Genomic DNA, 23,473 nt, shown 5'->3' on the forward strand with positions numbered 1-23,473 from the left:
TCAATACTGAATAGAGGGGTGACATGACATATGTACGGACTGAGGCCCCGGCCATCTGGGATTTACCCAGCTCCTTGGTCGGCCAGAAAGCTGATCAATTCAGCCCGGAACAGGTGTCGCATTTGTGGATGTGTGCGTGAGACGCAGTTTGCAGGCACTTTTTAAATGTCATCAACTGTTGGTTAAGTTTGTGTGTGTGTGTGTGTGTGTGTGTGTGTGTGTGTGTGTGTGTGTGTGTGTGTGTGTGTGTGTGTGTGTGTGTGTGTGTGTGTGTGTGTGTGTGTGTGTGTGTGTGTGTGTGTGTGTGTGTGTGTGTGTGTGTGTTTTGACCAAATGTCCTTCCTGGTTACATGCAAAAACTGTGTGTGTTTGTTGCACACACACACACACACACACACACACACACACACACACACACACACACACACACGCGCACGCACACGCACACGCACACGCACACGCACACGCACACACGCACACGCGTTGTACGTTAGATCCACTGGGTTCCTGTAGGAAGGAGACAGGAAACAAAGAACACACTTCCTGTACGTAGGGCCAACAGTCCAACACAATGGGGCAGGAAGTGGCGGCCCGCTGTGAGGCACTGGGAGTGAGAGGGAGAGATACAGCTCTGCACGACCCTCCTCCACTGGAACAGACCGACCTGCTACATAGGGCTGGGCCATTAATAGAATTTTGATCGTGATTTAGATTTCAGAGTGAAACGATCACCAAACTAATATAATCGAGTTGAAATTATTATTTTTTTTAGATTTTTTTTTTGAATTTTTTTTATAGAAATTGCAAAACAGCTGGATTCATATCTGGACTTTATTTTCTATTTGACCATTTTGTGTATATTTTTAAGGGGAAATTTCAAAGTTCTCATTTACAAAGTGTTTTTTTTGGAGAGAAATTATGAATAAATGCATCATGTTTTCAAACTCAAAAATAATCGTTTGAATAATCGAGATTTCAATATTGACCAAAATAATTGTGATTATGATTTTTTCCATAATCGAGCAGCCCTACTGCTACAGGCCTTTCAGTCCTACTCCACCGCCACACACGTTAACACAGACACACACACACACCCATATGGACGCACACACCTCCAAGCACTCCACCCGGCCTAACACCGCCACCACCCCTGCTCTGGTTCCACATGTTTTCCTGTTCTTGTCGTTTTCCATTAGGCGGTCTGTTTTGAACACCGCTCCCCCCCTCCCCACCAAGTGTGTGTGTGTGTGTGTGTGTGTGTGTGTGTGTGTGTGTGTGTGTGTGTGTGTGTGTGTGTGTGTGTGTGTGTGTGTGTGTGTGTGTGTGTGTGTGTGTGTGTGTGTGTGTGTGTGTGTGTGTGAGATTTATCTGGCAGCACAGAGCTCCACTAACATCCTCTGTTAAACATGGGGACCTGTGATTGTGTTACTGGCTGTTGTTTTGGGGTGGGACAGGAGCCGGGTGCCTGGGGAGCGTTGCTCACCAGGAGGTATATAGCGCTCTCGTTATGACGATCTGTTCTTCAACGGGAGTGGGAGTGTGTTCGTTTCAAAGGTTCCGCCAATGACAAAGTCACCCAGTCCATCTCTACTATTGTCTGTTGTACGTCCTGGCACTTGATGAACGCACTTAATGCAGGTTGTATTCATTCATTGTACACAATTGTGTTGTGTATGTATGTTGTGTAGCATGTACTTAGTTGTGTAGCATCTGCAGTAGCTGGCTATCACTGCTGTATACGGGGAATGGGGTTGGCCTGGCGATTGTCAGTACTTGCACTTGGTTCTATGAACGTCTTTACTGTACCGACGGCGATATATTGTTTCACTTCTTATGACAAATGTACTTATTGTAAGTCGCTTTGGATAAAAGCGTCTGCTAAATGCCCTAAATGTAAATGTTAATCTCTGCACACGCCCCCTGGGGAGCGCCACCACTACCGTCACCATGGAAACCCCTTGATGGGCCCGGCTACGTCAGGCACCGTCTGGCTCCTGACGTCTTGGCTCTGAGGCGGCTGAGAAGGAGCAATGGGTTCTCCAGTTTGGACAGGATGCACCACACATGGGAGAGTGTGAGGAAGAGGAGAGAAAGTTCCACTGTAGCTCTTCTCCACAACCCCCCCCCCCCCCGACCCCTGACCCCTGGGAGGCTTTTCTTAACAGGCCTCTCTCCCCCCTCTCTCCCTCTATCCCTTTCCTGTCTCCCAGGCCAGGTGTGTGTGTGTGTGTGTGTGTGTGTGTGTGTGTGTGTGTGTGTGTGTGTGTGTGTGTGTGTGTGTGTGTGTGTGTGTGTGTGTGTGTGTGTGTGTGTGTGTGTGTGTGTGTGTGTGTGAGTGATATCTTTATCTTTCTCTGGTAATGTCGGTAACACTTATACTGACCACTATAACTTCCCTTATCCCATCTGTTGCTGCTATTACGCACACACACACACACACACACACACACACACACACACACACACACACACACACACTAGGGTTATCTGAGTGATGATGAGGTTGTCATTGAGTCATACTTGGAGGAACATGGTACCAGTCGCAGATAATGAGTTTAGATGAGTTGAACTGTGAGTAATATCGGATGTCATCACACCTTATGAACCGCTAGGTGTGTGTGTGTGTGTGTGTGTGTGTGTGTGTGTGTGTGTGTGTGTGTGTGTGTGTGTGTGTGTGTGTGTGTGTGTGTGTGTGTGTGTGTGTGTGTGTGTGTGTGTGTGTGTGTGTGTGTGTGTGTGTGTGTGTGTGTGTGCGTCCAAATAGATTCTAATTATCTTTACATACATCTTTACATTTACGTTGCCAAAGCAGTTTAAAAAGAAAAAAAGTTTTACTCAAAGGTCTGTCTGTGTCTCCACAGAGACATATTCCTAGTACTTTCTAACCATCCCACACTATATTTAGCAGAGCTCGGTGCTTTCTGTGAACGGTTCCTGTAAGCCGGTTGTTAGAGGCCGGAGATGTGGTCGGGCTCCACTGGGGAGAAGCATGCTGGATCACCTCTCTCCAGGCCCGGCTTCAGGGCTCTGGCACACTGACACAGACCGCTATGAAAGTCCTGGCACTCTGTCCGTCATGGAAGACCTGAAGTTCTCAGCGGGACCCCCACAGCAGAGGGGACTCCCACAGCAGAGCGGACCCCCACAGCAGAGGGGACCCCCCCACAGCAGAGGGGACCCTCTGGTCTGCATGTTTTGAGGGCCTTCTTCATTGCCGGTTTAGTCAGTGGCTGTTGGGTATTGATCGGCTATTGACCCATGACCCACAAGTGTCATGAGCGTGTCTCCTGCAGCTGATCATTTAACACAGTACCTCCCCCATATCACCAAGCTCAAGATGTGACCTACGTTGTCTCTTTCGCACACACTCACATGCTTACACACAAACACTCACGTCTCTCACATGTCACACACACATTCTTGTTTAGTGACACATGCATGCAATCCATGATTCACATGTGACCCTTGACCTTCACAGCTGTACTGAATCCACCAGCATGGCCCGCAGAGGAATGACCTACCCTCACGAGAGGGCACAGAATAGAGACTAAAAACACTTTAACCTCTCATCTCTCTCTCTCACTCCATATCTCTCACTCTCCTATCTCAATCTTTCTCCATATCTCTCTCACTCCTCTCTCTCTTTCTTTCTGTTTCACTTTCTGTCCAGTCTTTCATTTTCCTCTCTCTGTCTCTTTGTCTCTGTCCTGTTTCCTCCCTAGCGCCCCACTCCGCCCCCCTTCTGTCCTCCTTATTCCTGCATTGGCCTCAATCTGCGTTCTCAGCGTTCTGAATGTGAAGAGATCAGGCAGCTCATTCTGTGAACTGGCTTTAGTGGAGGCGTTGCTTGTGGCTGCAGGTTACCCAGTTCCCTGTAAACTAGTAAGATAGTTAGGTCTGGTTACCGTACCGTGTTAGCCAGCCGCACCGTGTTAGCTAGCTGCACTGTCTATGCTAACCCAGTGCTAGCTGCAGTGTGTATGCTAGGGCCATGCTAGCTGCAGTGTGTATGCTAGGGCCATGCTAGCTGCAGTGTGTATGCTAGGGCCATGCTAGCTGGTGTGTAAGCTGCTGCTAGCGCCCGTAAGCCGGCGGGAGTCACCGGGACTATTAATAGTATAGATTTCATTTGAAATGACTGCATTGTGGATGGGTGCGACAGTGTCTAAAAGCATTGCTCCATTGAGTGTTTGAACAGGTGGATTACACCTTTCTCTGGATCACACCGGATCCGATTTTTTTTCTCAACCAGAACACGATTCACAAAAGGATGACCTTCATTCAGAAATAAGTTTCACGATCCTCTGACAGCTCATCAAGAGAGAGCTCCTATCAGCCCCAGGAGGGAGGGAGGGAGGGAGGGAGGGAGGGAGGGAGGGAGGAAGGAAGGAAGGTGGGAGGTGGGGTGGGAGGCTGAGAGGGGGGGTGGTGCAGAGGGAAGCCTGCAGCTCTGGTGCCCTCTAATGGACACATGCTGGAGTACAGAGAGGGAGGGTGTCAGTGAGGCCCGTGGGACCAGGGCCTGATGGCCATCGCCTGCTGAGATAAAGACTGATAGACTGCTGGGTCTGGCCGGGCTGGAGAGAGACCCGGTCTGAGGTACCTCACGGTGTGTGTGTGTGTGTGTGTGTGTGTGTGTGTGTGTGTGTGTGTGTGTGTGTGTGTGTGTGTGTGTGTGTGTGTGTGTGTGTGTGTGTGTGTTCAGGGTCTTATCTGCCGTAACGAAGACTGACCTGTTAGGGTTGAACGTGTGTGTGTGTTTAGTAGTGGCTCCTGTGCTACTGACTAATGAAGTCATCACTAGCATAGAACACATGAGCTGCTGTCAACTGGTGATTCCTGTGGGGTGTGTGTGTTGCTGTCTACTGGTGAGTCCTGCGGGGCGAGTGTGTGTGTGTGTCTACATGAGACCGCACACTAAAGCTTTGGTGGTTGTAAGGGGGAGGTCTTAAAGATTAGTCTAGCTTTAATGAGCGTCTTTATTCTTAGTGTACATATATATAACACATTTCTTGTGTGATACAGCTGATAACCACAGGCCACATCTGAACAGTGCTGTGATTGTACCTACAGCGAATAGCGCCTGAGAATAATCACGGTTTAACTCTGGTCTACAGTCCTATGGTGTTGGTTTAACTCTGGTCTACAGTCCTATGGTGTTGGTTTAACTCTGGTCTACAGTCCTATGGTGTTGGTTTAACTCTGGTCTACAGTCCTATGGTGTGGGTTTAACTCTGGTCTACAGTCCTATGGTGTGGGTTTAAGCCAGGGCCCCTGTGTGTGCTGATGGCAGGGTGCTGTGGGCCCCTGTGTGGGCTGATGGCAGGGTGTGGTGGGCCCCTGTGTGTGCTGATGGCAGGGCGCTGTGGGCCCCTCAGTGCTGTTAAAGATGAAGGGCTTCAGGCAGAGCTCAGTGGCTGATCACTCTGTGTGGTTAACTGCCTCTGTGCTGCTGCAGTCACCTGAGGGACAAGATCACCCACATGCTACCCATGCATGCAGACACACGCACACACGCATGCATGGACGCATGCGCACAGACACGTGCACATACAAGCCACACACGCAGGCCATATAGTACGTCATGGAAACAGAGAGACATATGAAGGGAGTATGTTGGCAGTAGGAGGAGCCTTGTGCTGATGACTTGTGAGGGGAGAGACTGTGAGAGATGGATGATCCACACTGGGACATGGAACATGTACCAGATGGTGGAGGAGGGAGATGGTCCAGAGAATCACCACCGTGTGTGTGTGTGTGTGTGTGTGTGTGTGTGTGTGTGTGTGTGTGTGTGTGTGTGTGTGTGTGTGTGTGTGTGTGTGTGTGTGTGTGTGTGTGTGTGTGTGTGTGTGTGTGTGTGTGTGTGTGTTAAAATTGCTCAAAAATGAAGTTCAAATATTCACTCTAAAAAAAACACATATATTCAAACTATTTGTATATCTATATTTGTGCATTATGTCAATGACGCGCATTACGTCAATAACAGGACAAACTAATACGACGAGACATAACTACTTGTATAGGTTGTTTATTTAAGTTTAAAGATATTTGACAACATATTACCTACAGAAAAATAAGTAAATTAACTAATGGCCAAGACCGCAGACCTCGCTCGCTTACTCGCTCTCTTTTTCTCTTTTTCTCTCTCTCTCGCTCCCCCTCACTCTCTCTGCGCATACTGGTTTAAATAAACAACAACAATAAACAAATGCTGAGTGCTGGGCCCCGTTTCCCGATAACGATGGATCCATGCTCGTACGATCCATCGTACGATGGATCTCACGATGCATCGTTCATTTTAGGGGAGCGTTTCCCGAAACTCATCTTAACATGAACGCGCGTGCTCTGCTCTTACGACGTCGTAGGATTGTAGCTGTCTACTGACACGGTGCTGAAATGGACTCCGTATGAGGGGGAGACGCAGGAATGTTGTTGGATTCAACTATATTTTGTGGCAGCAAAAAAATATCTCCCCATCAAGGCCAACAGCAGAGTAGCCTACGAAAAGAATAGACTAAGATGAATGCTACAAATATTAAAACACAATTGATTAGGCCGACATATGCTATATCAGTCCTAATCCCGAACGCACCGTGCGTACATTGTTTCACGGCATTTTCTCCCCTGAAATAATTCCATATAAAAAAATAATATAGCATGTGTCTGTGTGACAACTAGGCCTATAGCATTTATTTAAATGTGCTGATTTCTGAAACATGCTTTGCGCCGCAAAGAGGGCAGACTTTCTCTGATTCCTGCATTCCGTTTCATTCATTCATTCATTCAGTGATTGAACCGCCGCGCACTCTAGAAACTTTGGTGTCAACATTAAAAATGCAACGTTCCATTCATTCATTATCATTCAAACGCAGAGGCACTGACACGGATATTGCTGTTGCTGGTCTAGATCGATTCCTGCCCATATTGTTGGGCAGGGGGTATGATGGTGCGGGCAATGTAAGCGGGATTGGCACGCATCGCAGCACAGTTTCCCGCAGCAGTCTACGTACAGAAAACCACGCTCTCAACTTGGCGATTGTGCACTTCGCTAAGGTCAGGGAGTTCGTAACTGTCTAGACACGGTCCAATAAATAGTGAACTTCATCACAGCCTCACCGACGCGCCTACAGTGCTTTATGTCAAACAATCGCAACAAAAAACGCCTGCAGAAACTATGGTTGAAGTAAAATCAGAGGGAGACACATCCAATACACGGAATGTCCAGCTGGTGACTCCACTGAGGCTATAGTAATGATGCATCCTAGTGCTTAACGAGTACCCCTGTAGGCGTCGTTAGCTACGAGGGTTTTAACGACGTCGTTACGTAACGATGCTTTCGGGATACGGTCCGAAAATTCTGCGATGATCGTACGATGGTGTTAGGCTAACAATGCTTTCGGGAAACGGGGCCCAGATCAAGAGTTTTGTGCGAGCAATTTAAGGTCCCGACTCTTGTCCCAAATATGGCAGGCTTCATTCAGTGATTCAGTGAGTGTGTTTTTCCACATTTGAATATTAAGTGTGTGTGTGTGTGTGTGTGTGTGTGTGTGTGTGTGTGTGTGTGTGTGTGTGTGTGTGTGTACTAGTAAGTCTATTTGACACAAACCTCCACAAATTGGGGACACAATGTGCTCAGGTGTGTTGTATTTTGTTTTGCTTGTGCACCTGCTTTTTACACACACACACACACACACACACACACACACACACACACACACACACACACACACACACACACACACACACACAAATGTCTATGGTTCCTGCTGTCTATGGTATATTTGTTGGTGCTCTTCTATTCTGTAATTGGATTTCCACACTGCCTATGTGGAGACTGAGCTATTTTGTGTACACACACGCACGCACGCACGCACAAAGCCCAGAGGAGGCGGGCTCGATGGTAAAGATATAGACACCACAGTACACACCAACGGCAACTCTTCTGTCTCTGCATGAGGAGGACCTCTTCTGTCTCTTCATGAGGAGGACCTCTTCTGTCTCTGCATGAGGAGGACCTCTTCTGTCTCTGCATGAGGAGGACCTCTTCTGTCTCTTCATGAGGAGGACCTCTGCTGTCTCTGCATGAGGAGGACCTCTGCTGTCTCTTCATGAGGAGGACCTCTGCTGTCTCTTCATGAGGAGGACCTCTGCTGTCTCTGCATGAGGAGGACCTCTTCTGTCTCTTCATGAGGAGGACCTCTTCTGTCTCTTCATGAGGAGGACCTCTTCTGTCTCTTCATGAGGAGGACCTCTTCTGTCTCTTCATGAGGAGGACCTCTGTCTCTTCATGAGGAGGACCTCTTCTGTCTCTTCATGAGGAGGACCTCTTCTGTCTCTTCATGAGGAGGACCTCTTCTGTCTCTTCATGAGGAGGACCTCTTCTGTCTCTTCATGAGGAGGACCTCTTCTGTCTCTTCATGAGGAGGACCTCTGTCTCTTCATGAGGAGGACCTCTGCTGTCTCTTCATGAGGAGGACCTCTGTCTCTTCATGAGGAGGACCTCTTCTGTCTCTTCATGAGGAGGACTGATGGGTGCTGGCAGCACTGATGCAGAATGATGTTGCTTGTTAAAGGGACACTTCACCCATCTGCATTAAGCTTTGTATCGTTCATCCCGGTCACATTTTTTAATGGTCTTGCATCATTCCCTAATTTTTGCGTCATTTAAAGCAGGAAGTGTAAGAGGGGGGGGGGGGGGCTCTAGTGAGACTACAAGCACTAGTTCCTCCTTTTCAAACCCGCCTATAGGGGGCGGGACCCACTGACGCTACAGACCTATTGCTGATCAGTGCTAGTGGGCGGGACTTAGGGGTGTACAGTATAAACGTATAGAGAGTACACTGGTGTGAATTTGCACTACGGTATGGATTTTGACGTTACCATGTGACCGGTAGATCACATAAGTGCTAAAGAAGCAATGATGTGGTACCAGAGACGTCGTTTATTCATAACATCATCCGGAGGCACACACAGCTTTTGGCCATGTTCGATACGATATTCTCCGGTATAACACGATATGATACAACACTCCGGGAGCTCCGGCGGAAGACCAGGGAGTGAACGCTGGTTGGCTGTTATGTTACGTCCCTCAGGGAGGGAACGCTGATTGGAATTTCTCAGTCAAGAAGGCACCAAATTAGAAATGTATGTTACTATTCCACTACATACGACCCTCTTTCAATACAGATTCATGTCTCCACCGGTGAACTTCTCCTTTAAAGACGTATTTGAATAATGTTCTACTGATGTCGCCATTGTAAAAGTTTGATTGCGTTTGGCCGTAGAGAGACGGCCTGCTTTCTCTTATCAAATGCAAAGGAGTTGTTTTTTTGTAAACGTAATAATATGAACATGTCTATCTTGACTCACAGGAAATTGTGGAATTTTGCAAATTGCGGTTTTCTAAATCCCTGCATGGCGGCGTTTGGTTGAGGAGCAGCTGAAGCGTCTCTCCAGCGGCCCTGGGGTTTCTGTGTGTACCATGTGCAAAGTCCTGTTGTCATGCCCTTCAACAAGAGTTGAGTAAAGAGTCAATTCAGTCTGAGTCTTCAGCCCGCCCCAGGGGCCAGAGGGCTCATCACAGAGGGTCTAGTCATCACCGAGGGTCTAATCCCCACCCAGGGTCTAGAACTCTCTTAAAGCTATGCTGAAACTTCATTGTTGAACTGCTGTCGTCTAGACATGTACAGTCCGTTGTTTTACAAAGAAAAAGCTAGCACAGCGCTGAAGCTGATTTGTTCTGAACAGATCACATGTGTGTCATGTGGGGCTTCATGCCCGGCCCTCCTCATTGGTCAAGCCTGTCCCTCTGACTTACACAGCCACACAGACACACACAGACACACACACAGACACAGACAGACAGGCGACCCGCGTCCTGTTTGATTATCAGGGCTCCATGCTCTCTTCATTACAGTACAGAGAGCAGAGAGAAACGTGTTAGAGGAACAGAGTCTATTAACAAACTATTTATTACATTGGGCGGCATTAGCTCAGGAGGTAGAGCGGGTTGGCTGGTAACCGCAAGGTTGCTGCTCCTCCTAGCTGAGTGTCGTGGTGTCCCTGAGCAAGTCGCCTCACCCCAATTGCTCCTGACGAGCTGGCTGTCGCCTGCGTGGTTGACTCCACCGTCGATGTGTGAATGTGTGCATGAATGGGTGAATGTCAGTAAACAGTAACACTGTAAAGCGCTTTGGATAAAAGCGCTATATAAATGAGGACCATTTACCATTTATCATTACACAAGAGAGAGAGAATGTTTGCAACTCTGCAATTAATTTGATCTAAAGCTTCATTCAACGCTCAGGAATTCTCGCTGCCTAAATTCTCTTCCAGCAGAAATAAATCAGAGGAAACTCACTGTGATTGGTGCATACCGCTTGTGGGATTTGGGACTTGTGTTTTTTGAATGATTAAGTCTGGGGGGAAATAGTACGGTAAGTGTTAATCTTTACATGCACACTGTGCTCATAAATCATTTTTCGGGTTAGCACATATCTATTTTTAGGGGCAAATGCTAGTGAAATACTCACACAATACACTTGCATTTCAGTATCTGCCTCAGTAAGGGTGGGGGGTGTGTGTGTGTGGGCATCCATTTCTACCATATTTAGTAATTACAGCTTCTTTCCGTACACACACACACACACACACACACACACACACACACACACACACACACACACACACACACACACACACACACACACACACACACACACACACACACACGTATTCATCAATGCACAGCTGCAGGAACTCCCCTGCAACGCCTAATGTCAGATTATTCACACTGTCTCTATAGTCTCCTTCACCAGATACACTGAGCCCAAGGGGTGCAGTGTGTGTGGCTTGAGGGTGGGGTTAGACATTAGCATAGGAGTGTGGAGGTTTGGTTCAGAGTCCTAATTCGTTGCCACCACTTAATTAAAAGTGATTCCACTGTCTGAATCAGAATCGGAATCGCTGATGGATGGAGACGGAAGGAAACCAGGTGTGTGTGTGTGTGTGTGTGTGTGTGTGTGTGTGTGTGTGTGTGTGTGTGTGTGTGTGTGTGTGTGTGTGTGTGTGTGTGTGTGTGTGTGTGTGTGTGTGTGTCTCTACAGAGGGAGGAAGTCATGACCTTTTCATCACATCCTCCTTCAATCCTCCCCTGCCTCGCTCTACGTTACTCTCCCCTTCCTGCCGCTCCACCTCTGAGCTCTAACCCCGCCCCTCCAGCCCGTCTCGCCTGCCCCCCTAACGGCCGACGGTATTCAGAGCAGCCCCCTCCCCAGCCCCAGCTGTCCCTCTGTTGGGGGGGGGGCTCTGTGTCATCTCAATGCTCCTTAATGTGGATTCATTTAGTCATTCAGTGTGGGCCAGAACTCAACAGATGAATGGGATCTCAGGCAAGCCCCCCCCACCTCCTCCCGCATGCACACACACACACGCACACACACACACACACACACACACACACACACACACACACACACACACACACACACACACACACACACACACACACACACACACACACACACACACACACACACACACACACACACACACACACACATAATTTCCCTACTTTTGGAGTTTCACTTGCTCAATCAGTACTTCTATTATGTGTGGCTAGACGAGGAGACTTCCTGGATCAGTACATCTTCAACATGTGACTGCAGCTCAGCGACGTAGCAGATTTACACCGGACACTTTTCACCATCGTATAGTCACCTGACGAGGCTGAACACAGAATAAACACCATCCTGGTGATAAATCACGCTATTAAGGTTGTTTAATGACTCCAGATGTGGAGTCATTTTCCCTTAGTCGTTGTATTCATTCATATTAAGGATTAAATCACCGTGGCCTCCTCTTTATTGAGAATGACTCCTCTGTCCATTATTTTGGTTTATACCATGGCCCTGGATGAATACTCGTTGGCATTCAGCCAATGAGAATGGAGTATTGTTTAATCAACCGGGTGTGGATTAACTTTAGCTCACCGCAGGGCGTATTCACACCAGGAAAGTCCTTTAGTTCGCTCTCTTTGGTCTGGACCAAAATACAATGTTTATTTTTTGGTTTGGTCCGGTTCCTTTTCACATTGCAATTTTCGCAACGGTCCCAGAATTTAAACCCACATGTCAAAAAAGGGGGGCGGGGTAAGCGCCAGCGATCCGCACCAGTGATTTTTTTGGTTTGGTTCAAACCAAACAAGGCAGGTGTGAATACGCCCATAGTTATCATATCCTAACTGCACGGCTAGTCTCACCACCGCTCTCAACAATACAATTACACTGTTTACTAATGACATACTAGCAGTTAACAAGATGGCAAAAATCTAGAACTCCCCTTCAAAACACCAAACTATGAATGATCTTCTGGAATCAGTCGACAGTTATGGTACTACTCTGGCCGTGGCCTCCTCACGTCTTCTGGTCCCGCCACACGGGGAGAGCTGAACGCTGCATGTGGAATTTGATGACGCCGTCGCTAAATATGATTTGAAATGTGTATACATCTGACATGTTTATTCAGATTGGGAAATCTCATGTCTAGAAAAGGTTTGTGTTGGCATGACCTTAGTAAGATCTTCTCTATTTCCTGGAGTAACGAACTAACATCCACAATCCATATGAGTCTCATGTTAATGTCATGTTGCGTTTCAGCCATTAGTCAGACCCTAGTCTCTGATTTAGGTTGACTGTACTGTAGGTGAAGTCCTGGGGGAAACTAACTAACTAACTAACTAACTAACTAGTTAGCAGGTGGCAGGAGTGAGGTTTCAGGAGTCAGACCACCCAGGGGGTCAGCTAGCTCTGACACCCTGATGCTGGCAGTGTGTGCTTATGTTTGGGGGGGGTCAGACTCTCATTTCTCTAGTACAAGATGCTAATTAGATGAAGTTCTAGAGCTACCCTTGTACCTGGCAGCCTGGTTAACCCAATGGTGGGTGGGTGGGTGTGTGTGTGTGTGTGTGTGTGTGTGTGTCATACAAACACACATTAGGGAAACAGCTGAGGTTTGAAGCTGCAGTGGAAGTTCCTATTGGACAAAATACACCAAGCTATCTTGTGCAATGTGGACCTCTTGTGTTGTACAGCTTTGAGAACCTGACAGATGACCACATCTGCTTTCCTTGAACCATAAGCCAGCGCTATCCAACCCTTCACCCCCGGGTGAAGGGTCCTGGGCCGCGTATCGTGGTGTATGGCAACGTTTGGCTCCTGATGAGGATTCTACGGGCTCGGACAATTTATGGAATCAGTTGAGTTGTGTCAATAAATCAAAGTATAGAGGGCGTAGTCACACCTGTGAAAGAAGCATGCACCAGTCGTCTGTGCATCCTGCTTAGCGTGGGAATGTTCTCAGGTTGAAGAATGCTGTCCCTCAGCCAACGTGGTATCTCCCTCGCTCTCTTTCTCTGTCCGTCTCTGTTTGTGTTTGTTTCCCTCTCTCTCTCGCTCCCTTTCTCTGTCTCTTTCTCTTTCTTTCTTTTTCTGTTTGTTTGTCTCTCCCGTCTCTCTCTCTGCCTCTCGTCTCTCTCTCTGTTTGTTTGTTTCTCTCTCTTCCGCTCCCTCTGTCCCCCTCTATCTCTCCCCTGTGAAATTACAATAAAAGCCCAGAAAGGAGATTTATTCAGCAGCGATTGTTCATGACCGTTGCATCCCGGAAATGAGCCCTGTGGCTTCGGTTCTTGGCACGCGACGCGCTTCCATCACTTTGTTGATTATAATAGAAAAAACAGGTTGTTTTTCAATCACCACACCTTCTCTCAATGGCTCTATGTACACACACACGCACGCATGCACGCACGCACGCACGCACGCACGCACGCACGCACGCACGCGCACACACACACACACACACACGTGCAACACACAAACACACACATCCAGCAGGAGGGTCAAATCTCAGGGGAAGGTTGTGTGTTGTGACGGGCAGGTCTGGGCTGACCGTGCAAGGAGAGGAGGAGGAAGAGGAGGCCTGGCTGGAGGAAGAGGCCTTTCAGGAGAGCTCATCAAGACATCCGTCCTCCTGGGGAATGGAGACGGGACCAGACCTCACACGGGGTCTCTCTCGTCCTCTCTCACTCGCCAACCACAAACAGTGACCGCTTGGTATAGACATATGCGTGCCGACGCATCATTTGGCACGTCCTATTTATTTAAAAAACATAAAACATTGAATACATGCTGTGTTATTGACATGTTAATGTCAGATCCAGCAGTCCTATTATTCAGTAGCACGACTGGGTGGGAGGAGGAGATGTGGAATTTTGTACGAGTGGAAAAATATTTCAGGAGGGGATTTCAATCCATGTAACGCTGCGGTACAGTCTGCATGTTGGTGATTTGTTTATTAGGGCAATGTGAAATAGTGAAGTAGCCCATTCACTCAGATTCAGCCTGTCTGCTACCAGATTATTCAGCTAAAGTCTGATGAGAATCTTGAGAGAATACTGACATGATTTGGTAACTAGTCTTTCTGTCCATCGCTCTCCCTCTCTCTGTCTGTGTCTGTGGCCCCCTCCTCCTCCCCCTGATTGTGTGTGTGGCCCCGCCGTGCTGGGCCTGGTGGGTACAGTGCTGCATTGTGTGAGCTGGTGGGGACGATTCAACACCTGACAACACTGCATCCTTTCACAGCCATGACTCAGGGACAGGGCTCTGATCAGCATCACCTGCCAAACACACACACACACACACACACACACACACACACACACACACACACACACACACACACACGTTGTCTTTAAATTGTTATTACACTTAACCAAAAATACAGTCTGATGTGACTTTGAGTCCCTCCACTTCCAGTGGCATTCATCTTATGTGGCTATCTTGGGATTAAAATCCTCTCAGTCAGGTCATTAAGTCTTTACGCCATTCACTCTCTTTCACTCATATTGTTACAACCGATCATGTGGCTGGAGGCGGGGGATTGTAAGCGGGTGATTGGCTTACAGCCACCACAAACTCGGACAGCACGAGAAAGCCTTTCAGGGGGAGAGACGAGCTAATTCTCCTGCCTGTTTGGACACCAACATTCTCAGCAAAATGTCTGTAAAGGTTGCAAATCCACACAGTGTGGACTGGCCACTGACAGGCCGCCTTCTCTGTTCAAACACCAGCATCAGAGGATACATTTCAACCTGCCTTTAACTGCAACTTGGATCATTGTATTGCACTTCTTAAATAACCTCTTTAACGAAGTGTGTGTAATTGTATGTTTGTGTGTATGTGTGTATGTGTGTGTAGATGTCCATACATTTTTAATTTGGAGCAATGTCATCATCGCAATCAAAGGACTGCCATAACATAACGTGTGTGTGTGTGTGTGTGTGTGTGTGTGTGTGTGTGTGTGTGTGTGTGTGTGTGTGTGTGTGTGTGTGTGTGTGTGTGTGTGTGTGTGTGTGTGTGTGTGTGTGTGTGTGTGATGTGTATACGTGTGTGTATGCCTGTAATTGCGTGTATGTTTGCGCATGTGCATGTTGGTGTCTCACTGTGTGTCTGTCGACATAGAAGTCGATGGTTAAGTGGCAAATAATCTTTTTGTGTCGTAGTCTTCGATTATTTAAATTCTTCAGATATGCCCAGAGTAGATTGACGGTATGTCCACCTTGTGCCAAATCCAAAAGGTCATTTGAGGTGAGGTGACCACGGACGGCCTCGTCATTCTGTGTTCAGCGGCCTGGCCTCGTGAAGGCCTGTGGTGTCCTGGAGAGCGCTCCGCACGCCAGAGACTAACAGGCTTTTAAATGTCACCCTTCTGCAGCTGATGTTATCATTATGGAGTATGGAGCAGGAGACTCGCCACATCTTCTCTCTTTTGTGTGTGTGTGTGTGTGTGTGTGTGTGTGTGTGTGTGTGTGTGTGTGTGTGTGTGTGTCAGTATTGTAAGCCAGGTGGTCTTTAGCTTGTCATGTGATATGCACCACCCTGTTCTGGTGGTACCCTGTCGTACCAGTGCATGTGGATGGGCAGTGTGAGGTGGAACACGCACGCACGCACGCACGCGTACACACGCACGCACACAAAACGACACAGCCGCACAGCTAATGAGTCATCCTCCACTCTCTCACTCCGTCACTCTTCTGTGTCTCTCTCCCTCCCTCTCCCTCTCTCTCCCTCCCTCCCTCTCTGTTCAGGGGACATAACTCAGAAAGGCTATGAGAAGAAGAGGGGGAAGCTGCTGGCGCCGTACATCCCACAGATACAAGGTAAGACCAGCGTCGCTCATTCATGTGCCAAACTTCTCCTCCAGTCGGCATGCCTCTGGAGGGCGTTCTGCTGCTGTGTGTAGCTTAGCATTAGCAGACGGCTCGCCTTGCCTTTAGCATGTCCTTGTAGGAGCGAAACTCAGGCTGACTCCCGTGGAGGAATTCAGGCTTGCATGGGAGGGCTTAGGATTAAAAGATCAAACTATAACTACAATAAAACTATTGAAATGGAAGATTCATGTAAAAATGCTGGATGCTTTGTGTCACATATTGCTTCGTTGTGAGAGCAGGATGTGAGCCTGGGCTGGGGTCTCTCTGTCGTCCATCTCCACGGTTCATCTGTTTTAACGGGGCCGTGTGTCACAGCCCTGCTGGGTCGCTGGTGCTTAGGCTGCAGGGCCGTGGAGTCGATGACGGGCCCAGCTGAATGTCTCCCTCTAGCCCCATAAAGCCCAGCTGTTAAACTGATGAATCATCATAAGTGGCGTTTGATCAGATGGAAAGGGTTTATTACATACTTGTGTGCTCACTGACCTCTAATCAGCGCTGCAGTGATATGACATTGATCCTGTTATGTATCGAGTGTAGGTGATGCTGATGAATACATCACTGAGAATTCCACGCTGCGTGTGCCATGAAGTCCAGGCTCGGTGTGTCCCACCGTCTGGTTAAGTTATTCTAACTCCGCTGTTAGAGAAGTGGGTTTGCGGTGAGTCCAAAGAGAGGAGCGTGTGGGTCCTCTCTGATCCATGCTGTGTCTTGCACTCATGGGAGACGTGGGGTTTGGCTTGGTCTCTGGGCCTCAGTGGAAACCAGGACCCTTAGTGCACTGGTCTTTCCATTGGGCTCTATTAGTGGACCTGGTCTTTGGCTTGAGTAGTCTGTCTGTCTGTCTGTCTGTCTGTCTGTCTGTCTGTCTGTCTGTCTGTCTGTCTGTCTGGGTGTTTTTAGGAATATTATTGAACAGACTAAAGCCATTTTTATTGACTTTAATACCCATAGACTCAATATGTATTCTGTCTGTGGCGTTGTGTCTGACTCCATCAGTAAGTTGTATATCCAGATGTGCGTCCCATTGAGTCTGGTGTGGTCAAAGCTTCTGGGTTATGTGAGTTAATGAAGGAGTTTATTTAGCCAATAACCATGTTTCAGGAGGGATTGGGTTCTAGGATGGGATCTAAAAGAGTTTGGCGGTAGGCTTTGAAAATAGGACGGGACAAAGATGAAAGCAAACCTTTATTATTAGCATATAGATTTCTGAATGAGTAAATTATTAAATGTATTTATTTTGCTTACCCTCCATCTTGGCTATTTGTGAAACCACATTTTTTTGGTGTGTTCTTGAAGTCCAGCGTTCAAACTTTCTTCAAATTAGTTACATGTGGGGGAAAGAAAGAGAGAATGCAATTCAGATTCCTGAGTACTTAAATTGATATATAGTTACTTTGAAGGGAAATGATGAATGGTGAATATAATATGTAGTGCTGCTGGGTTCACAGGCATTAGCTTGCTTCTTTGTAAGTTAACCAAAGACATTGAGTATGTCAAGCACTTGTGGTACAGTAAGAGATTGGACAAATACAAAGGCACATCGTCTGCTACTCTGCATATAGGCAAGGCAAGGCAACTTTATTTATATAGCACTTTTCATACACAAGGCAGACTCAAAGTGCTTCACATATAAACATTGTCATACAATAAAAGAAAATAATAGATAAGTAAAATAGAAAATAAATTTTAAAAAAGCATTTTAGAAACTGCAATGTATTTAATATCAACAGTCTCTGATACCCACGTCAGGACTCCGTCCCGACCTAAAGGAACTTGGTCCTTACCCACGTCAGGACTCCGACCCGACCTAAAGGAACTTGGTCCTTACCCAGTGACCACCATGACCACCCAGCGACCATAGCGACCACCACGCATGCAGCAGCCAAAGGTCTGATTGCTAGAGCTAATGAAAGAGATGACCACATCCCCATCTGGTGTCCCATAATGTGGGGAGAGGGAGAAGAAATGCTAGTGGAGCCAGCGGATTGAATAGAGGGTCATACATTTTTTAATGAGCATGCTAACAATTAACCATCCACTCAGGAGGGAGATAGGTCCTAACCAGCTGCATGCTGAAGGATTAGTTTACTTTATAACCATAAGGGATAGTACTGCCTGTCACACTGTTTGGGGTAGTAAACCACAAGTAAATGATTCTTCAAAACCTTTATTGGACCTGGAGATTATCTCTCATCAGTCCTCCTACAGAGAACGGTCTCTATCAGTCCTCCTACAGAGGACGGTCTCTATCAGTCCTCCTACAGAGGACGGTCTCTACCAGTCCTCCTACAGAGGACAGTCTCTATCAGTCCTCCTACAGAGGACGGTCTCTATCAGTCCTCCTACAGAGGACGGTCTCTATCAGTCCTCCTACAGAGAACAGTCTCTACCAGTCCTCCTACAGAGGACAGTCTCTATCAGTCCTCCTACAGAGGACGGTCTCTATCAGTCCTCCTACAGAGGACGGTCTCTATCAGTCCTCCTACAGAGGACGGTCTCTATCAGTCCTCCTACAGAGGACGGTCTCTATCAGTCCTCCTACAGAGGACGGTCTCTATCAGTCCTCCTACAGAGGACGGTCTCTATCAGTCCTCCTACAGAGAACAGTCTCTACCAGTCCTCCTACAGAGGACGGTCTCTCCAGATCACTTCCTTCTCCTCAAACTGGAATACCTCTCTTATCAAAAACATATTCAAACGAAGAGTGGTCACTGAACATGAATAATGGGATCTATCTGCTTGATTCGCTTTCCTGCTTTTGCATTTTTAGAATTGGTTTGTTTTGCAAAAATATGGATAGTGGTCCATAACTAGTTGTTGTTTACGTATAATGCATAATAAGAAAATCCATTGCAACATTTTACCCACCGAAAGTCGAGGTGGATTAAAGTATCCACCTCGACTTTCGGTCCATTTCAGTACATTGTGCACTTTGTGCGATATTGTTTGAGTGAGATAATCTTCTCTGTATCCTGATTATGCAACTGAAGCCGTTAGCACACGTCATTGGTCAAGCGGATCCTCAACGGAAACGCTCTGATTATGTCAGCCGTTGTGTGAGCAGGGCTCTGCGCGTCAGACAGGTGCTGCTGACTCATGAGGGCTCCCTCCCAGCCAATAGCGCTCTTTGTTGGGATGGAGCATTGACTCTGATTGGCTTGCTGTCAACGTTTCTGTGAAGTGACTTCTCCCCGGCAACTGGACCCGGTAGCCTGGCTGATTTGATAGACCCGCTTCTCTGGGGGCTTGGAAAAGCTATCGCTCTGTCCGTGCCTAGAAGTGTGTGTGTGTGTGTGTGTGTGTGTGTGTGTGTGTGTGTGTGTGTGTGTGTGTGTGTGTGTGTGTGTGTGTGTGTGTGTGTGTGTGTGTGTGTGTGTGTGTGTGTGTGTGTGTGTGTGTGTGTGTGTGTGTGTGGAGGCTGCATGAACGTGCATCTTTTAAGATGTTGATAGTGCTCCGGATGTTTGCATTTATTAAACACATGTTTTTAGATTAGATAACATGCACACATCTGGATTAGGTGTGTGTTTGTTTATCAATTTGTAATAAAAATCCTGTGTGTGAGCATGTGTCTGTGCGTGTGTGTGTGTGCGTGCGCATGTGTGCGCGTGCATATGCATTTTGTCCTGGTTTATAGCAGATGTAATCTGTAGTGTTGGCTGCTACTGAGCATTGCTGATTGTGCTGGCGTATCTGAGAGTTGCTGACGGAGTGGAGCTCTCTGATCCTCTCTAAGCTGCTGCTCTATGGTCAGACTGGCTTGCTGACTGACTCTTTGACTGCTGACTTGTTGACCTGTTGACTGACTGACTGTATGGCTGGCACACCCTGGATAGCTAATGGCCGGCTATCTGGCAGTCTGGCGTGTGCTTAGGTTGGTGCCTGTGCCCTCAAATGACCCAGTCTGTTGGCCGAGCCTCTGAGACTGCATTCGCTGAGCTCAACCACTGTCTGGTTCAGGGGTCAAAGTTCAAGAGATGGGACAGAGAGAACAACCCAAAGCAGCCTCTCAGCCTGCTCCGTCTGGGCAGTAGTGCGTTGGCAAAGCGATCTCTCACTCCAAGATTGCCTATAAACGATTCCTTCTGAATGAAGAGCCGTAGAATGTGGCTCTGGTTTCTCATTGTGTCTGTTGTTGATTCATGTCCAATGCAACTTCTTTAATGCTTGCCCTGCAACCTCGCGTTGAAGATGGTTTGCGTTGCCGCTAGAGCTCTGCCCACACAAGAAACGCATCTGAACACAGTTAACCTGAAGTAGGAATACGACTGTCTGGGCCCCCGGCCTCTGGGCCCTCAGCCTGTGGTTCCCCTTGAACTCGAAGGGCTTTGAAGTTCGACACCGAGGGGCCGTCCCCGCATTGGTGTCCTACATGTGGGGGCCACTGGAGCGGGCGTGGTCCAAACAGGGGTTGAATGACGGACCTCGGAGGACACCTTGCAGGGCCTCGGGTGGTGGAGTGTTTGTGGTCGACGGCGAGTGGGACTGATGACACTCTGGGGCTGGGTGCTGCTGCACACCGCTGCTGCATTGCGAATGGATGCCCCCAGGTTGAACCTCCCATCACACACACACTGGAGGAGATCTCTGATATGCGAGCAACAAACCTTTAACCTTTTAAACCTTAACTTTTACGCTCACTACGGGTTCACACGGCGGACGAGGCTAGACACTTTATTCCACAGACATGCCGACACAGCGTTGCAGAACATTGAAATATGCAGCGGCGTGCTGACAGACTTGGCATGCTTTTAGGGCTCCAACTGCTCTACATCTCGTTACAGAGCTCCTACTACTCTAGATCTCGTTACAGAGCTCCTACTGCTCTACATCTCGTTACAGAGCTCCTACTACTCTAGATCTTGTTACAGAGCTCCTACCTCTCTACATCTCGTTACAGAGCTCCTACTGCTCTACATCTCGTTACAGAGCTCCTACTACTCTAGATCTTGTTACAGAGCTCCTACCTCTCTACATCTCGTTACAGAGCTCCTACTGCTCTACATCTCGTTACAGAGCTCTGACTGCTCTACATCTTGTTACAGAGCTCCTACCTCTCTACATCTCGTTACAGAGCTCCTGCTGCTCTACACCTTGTTACAGAGCTCCTACGGCTCTACATCTCGTTACAGAGCTCCTGCTGCTCTACACCTTGTTACAGAGCTCCTACTGCTCTACATCTCGTTACAGAGCTCTGACTGCTCTACATATTGTTACAGAGCTCTGACTGCTCTACATCTCGTTATAGAGCTTTGACTGCTCTAGATCTCTTTACAGAGCTCCCACCGCTCTACATCTCGTTACAGAGCTCCTGCTGCTATACATCTCGCTACAGAGCTCTGACTGCTCTACATCTCGTTACAGAGCTCTGACTGCTCTATATCACGTTATAGAGCTCTGACTGCTCTACATCTCTTTACAGAGCTCCTACCGCTCTACATCCCGTTACAGAGCACCTACTGCTGCTGATGGTCACTCTTAACAGCAGCTGGTCACATGGTCGTCTATAGACCTGTCCTATTGGTCAGCTCTTCTCCCACTCAGAGCACAGCAGAGGCAGAGAGGAAGAGGAAGATGGTTCTAGAACACTGTGTGTGTGTGTGTGTGTGTGTGTGTGTGTGTGTGTGTGTGTGTGTGTGTGTGTGTGTGTGTGTGTGTGTGTGTGTGTGTGTGTGATGAGGGGGTGTGTGTGTGTGTAATGAGGGGGTCTTTGTGTGTGTGTGTGTAATGAGGGGGTCTTTGTGTGTGTGTGTGTGTGTGATGAGGGGGTCTGTGTGTGTGTGTTTGCTAAAACACTTTTTGGATTATTTGGGATTATAATTTCTTGGATTTTTAGTTTGCCTGAATTATTATTACTTAATTACGTAAGGATTGTAAATTATCGTGATAGTAATTTGTTTGTGTTTGTGATGAAGATATTTCTGAACCATGAAATTCAGGGCAGGATGGTCCAGCAGTGGGGAAGGTGTTGGGCTCCAAGCCCAAAGGTTCTGGGTTTCAAACTCAGTTTGGGGGTTACCCTTTGGACAATATTGTCGGATAAAGGGCTGAATTGTCTGATAGGGGCTGAATCGTCTGATAGGGGCTGAATCGTCTGATGATGTCTGAATCGTGTGATAGGGGCTGAATCGTGTGATAATGTCTGAATCGTGTGATAATGTCTGAATCGTCTGATAGGGGCTGAATCGTCTGATAATGTCTGAATCGTGTGATAGGGGCTGAATCGTCTGATAATGTTTGAATCGTCTGATAGGGGCTGAATCGTGTGTTAATGTCTGAATCGTGTGATAAGGTCTGAATCGTCTGATAGGGGCTGAATCGTCTGAATCGTCTGATAATGTCTGAATCGTGTGATAATGTCTGATGATGGCTGAATCGTCTGATAATGTCTGAATCGTCTGATGGGGCTGAATCGTCTGATAATGTCTGAATCATCTGATAGGGGCTGAATCATCTGATAATGTCTGAATCGTCTGATAATGTCTGAATCGTCTGATAGGGGCTGAATCATCTGATAATGTCTGAATCGTCTGATAATGTCTGAATCGTCTGATAGGGGCTGAATCGTCTGATAGGGGCTGAATCGTCTGATAATGTCTGAATCGTCTGATAATGTCTGAATCATCTGATAGGGGCTGAATCGTCTAATGTCTGAATCGTCTGATAGGGGCTGAATCGTCTGATAATGTCTGAATCGTCTGATAATGTCTGAATCGTCTGATAGGGGCTGAATTGTCTGATAATGTCTGAATCGTCTGATAGGGGCTGAATCGTCTGATAATGTCTGAATCGTGTGATGTCTGAATCGTCTGATAGGGGCTGAATCGTCTGATAGGGGCTGAATCGTCTGATAATGTCTGAATCGTCTGATAGGGGCTGAATCGTCTGATAATGTCTGAATCGTCTGATGATGTCTGAATCATCTGATGATGGCTGAATCATCTGACCTATAACTAAATAATAGTCTGCTACATGATTAAATAGTTGATGGCTAGCAGACAGAGATTACGTAATGATCTGATTAAGGTTAAATGGTTGGATATATGGCTAAATGATGCTCTGATAAATGGCTTCAGAGTCTACTAAATAATCAGATTAAATTGTCTGATAAACAACTCAATAGTCTGATAATTACTACATAAGCAGATCAATGGCTAAATAATCAGATAAATGACTAACTAGTCTAAGCAGGCCCAATGCTGACGGTCC

At 47.4% G+C, this 23,473-nt stretch overlaps 1 protein-coding gene across 1 annotated transcript in view; it reads left to right on the forward strand.

Moving 5' to 3' along the window:
• The window catches only part of LOC311358634 (disco-interacting protein 2 homolog A-like), a 126,646-nt gene that overhangs the window by 28,919 nt on the left and 74,254 nt on the right, over positions 1-23,473 (forward strand). The window contains 1 exon segment of the mRNA XM_084478729.1: positions 16,142-16,213. Coding sequence (XP_084334855.1) covers positions 16,142-16,213 — 72 coding nt within the window.

This window comes from Micromesistius poutassou (genome assembly GCF_964030765.1).
Source record: "Micromesistius poutassou genome assembly, chromosome: 14".
Taxonomy (NCBI): Eukaryota; Metazoa; Chordata; class Actinopteri; order Gadiformes; family Gadidae; genus Micromesistius; species Micromesistius poutassou.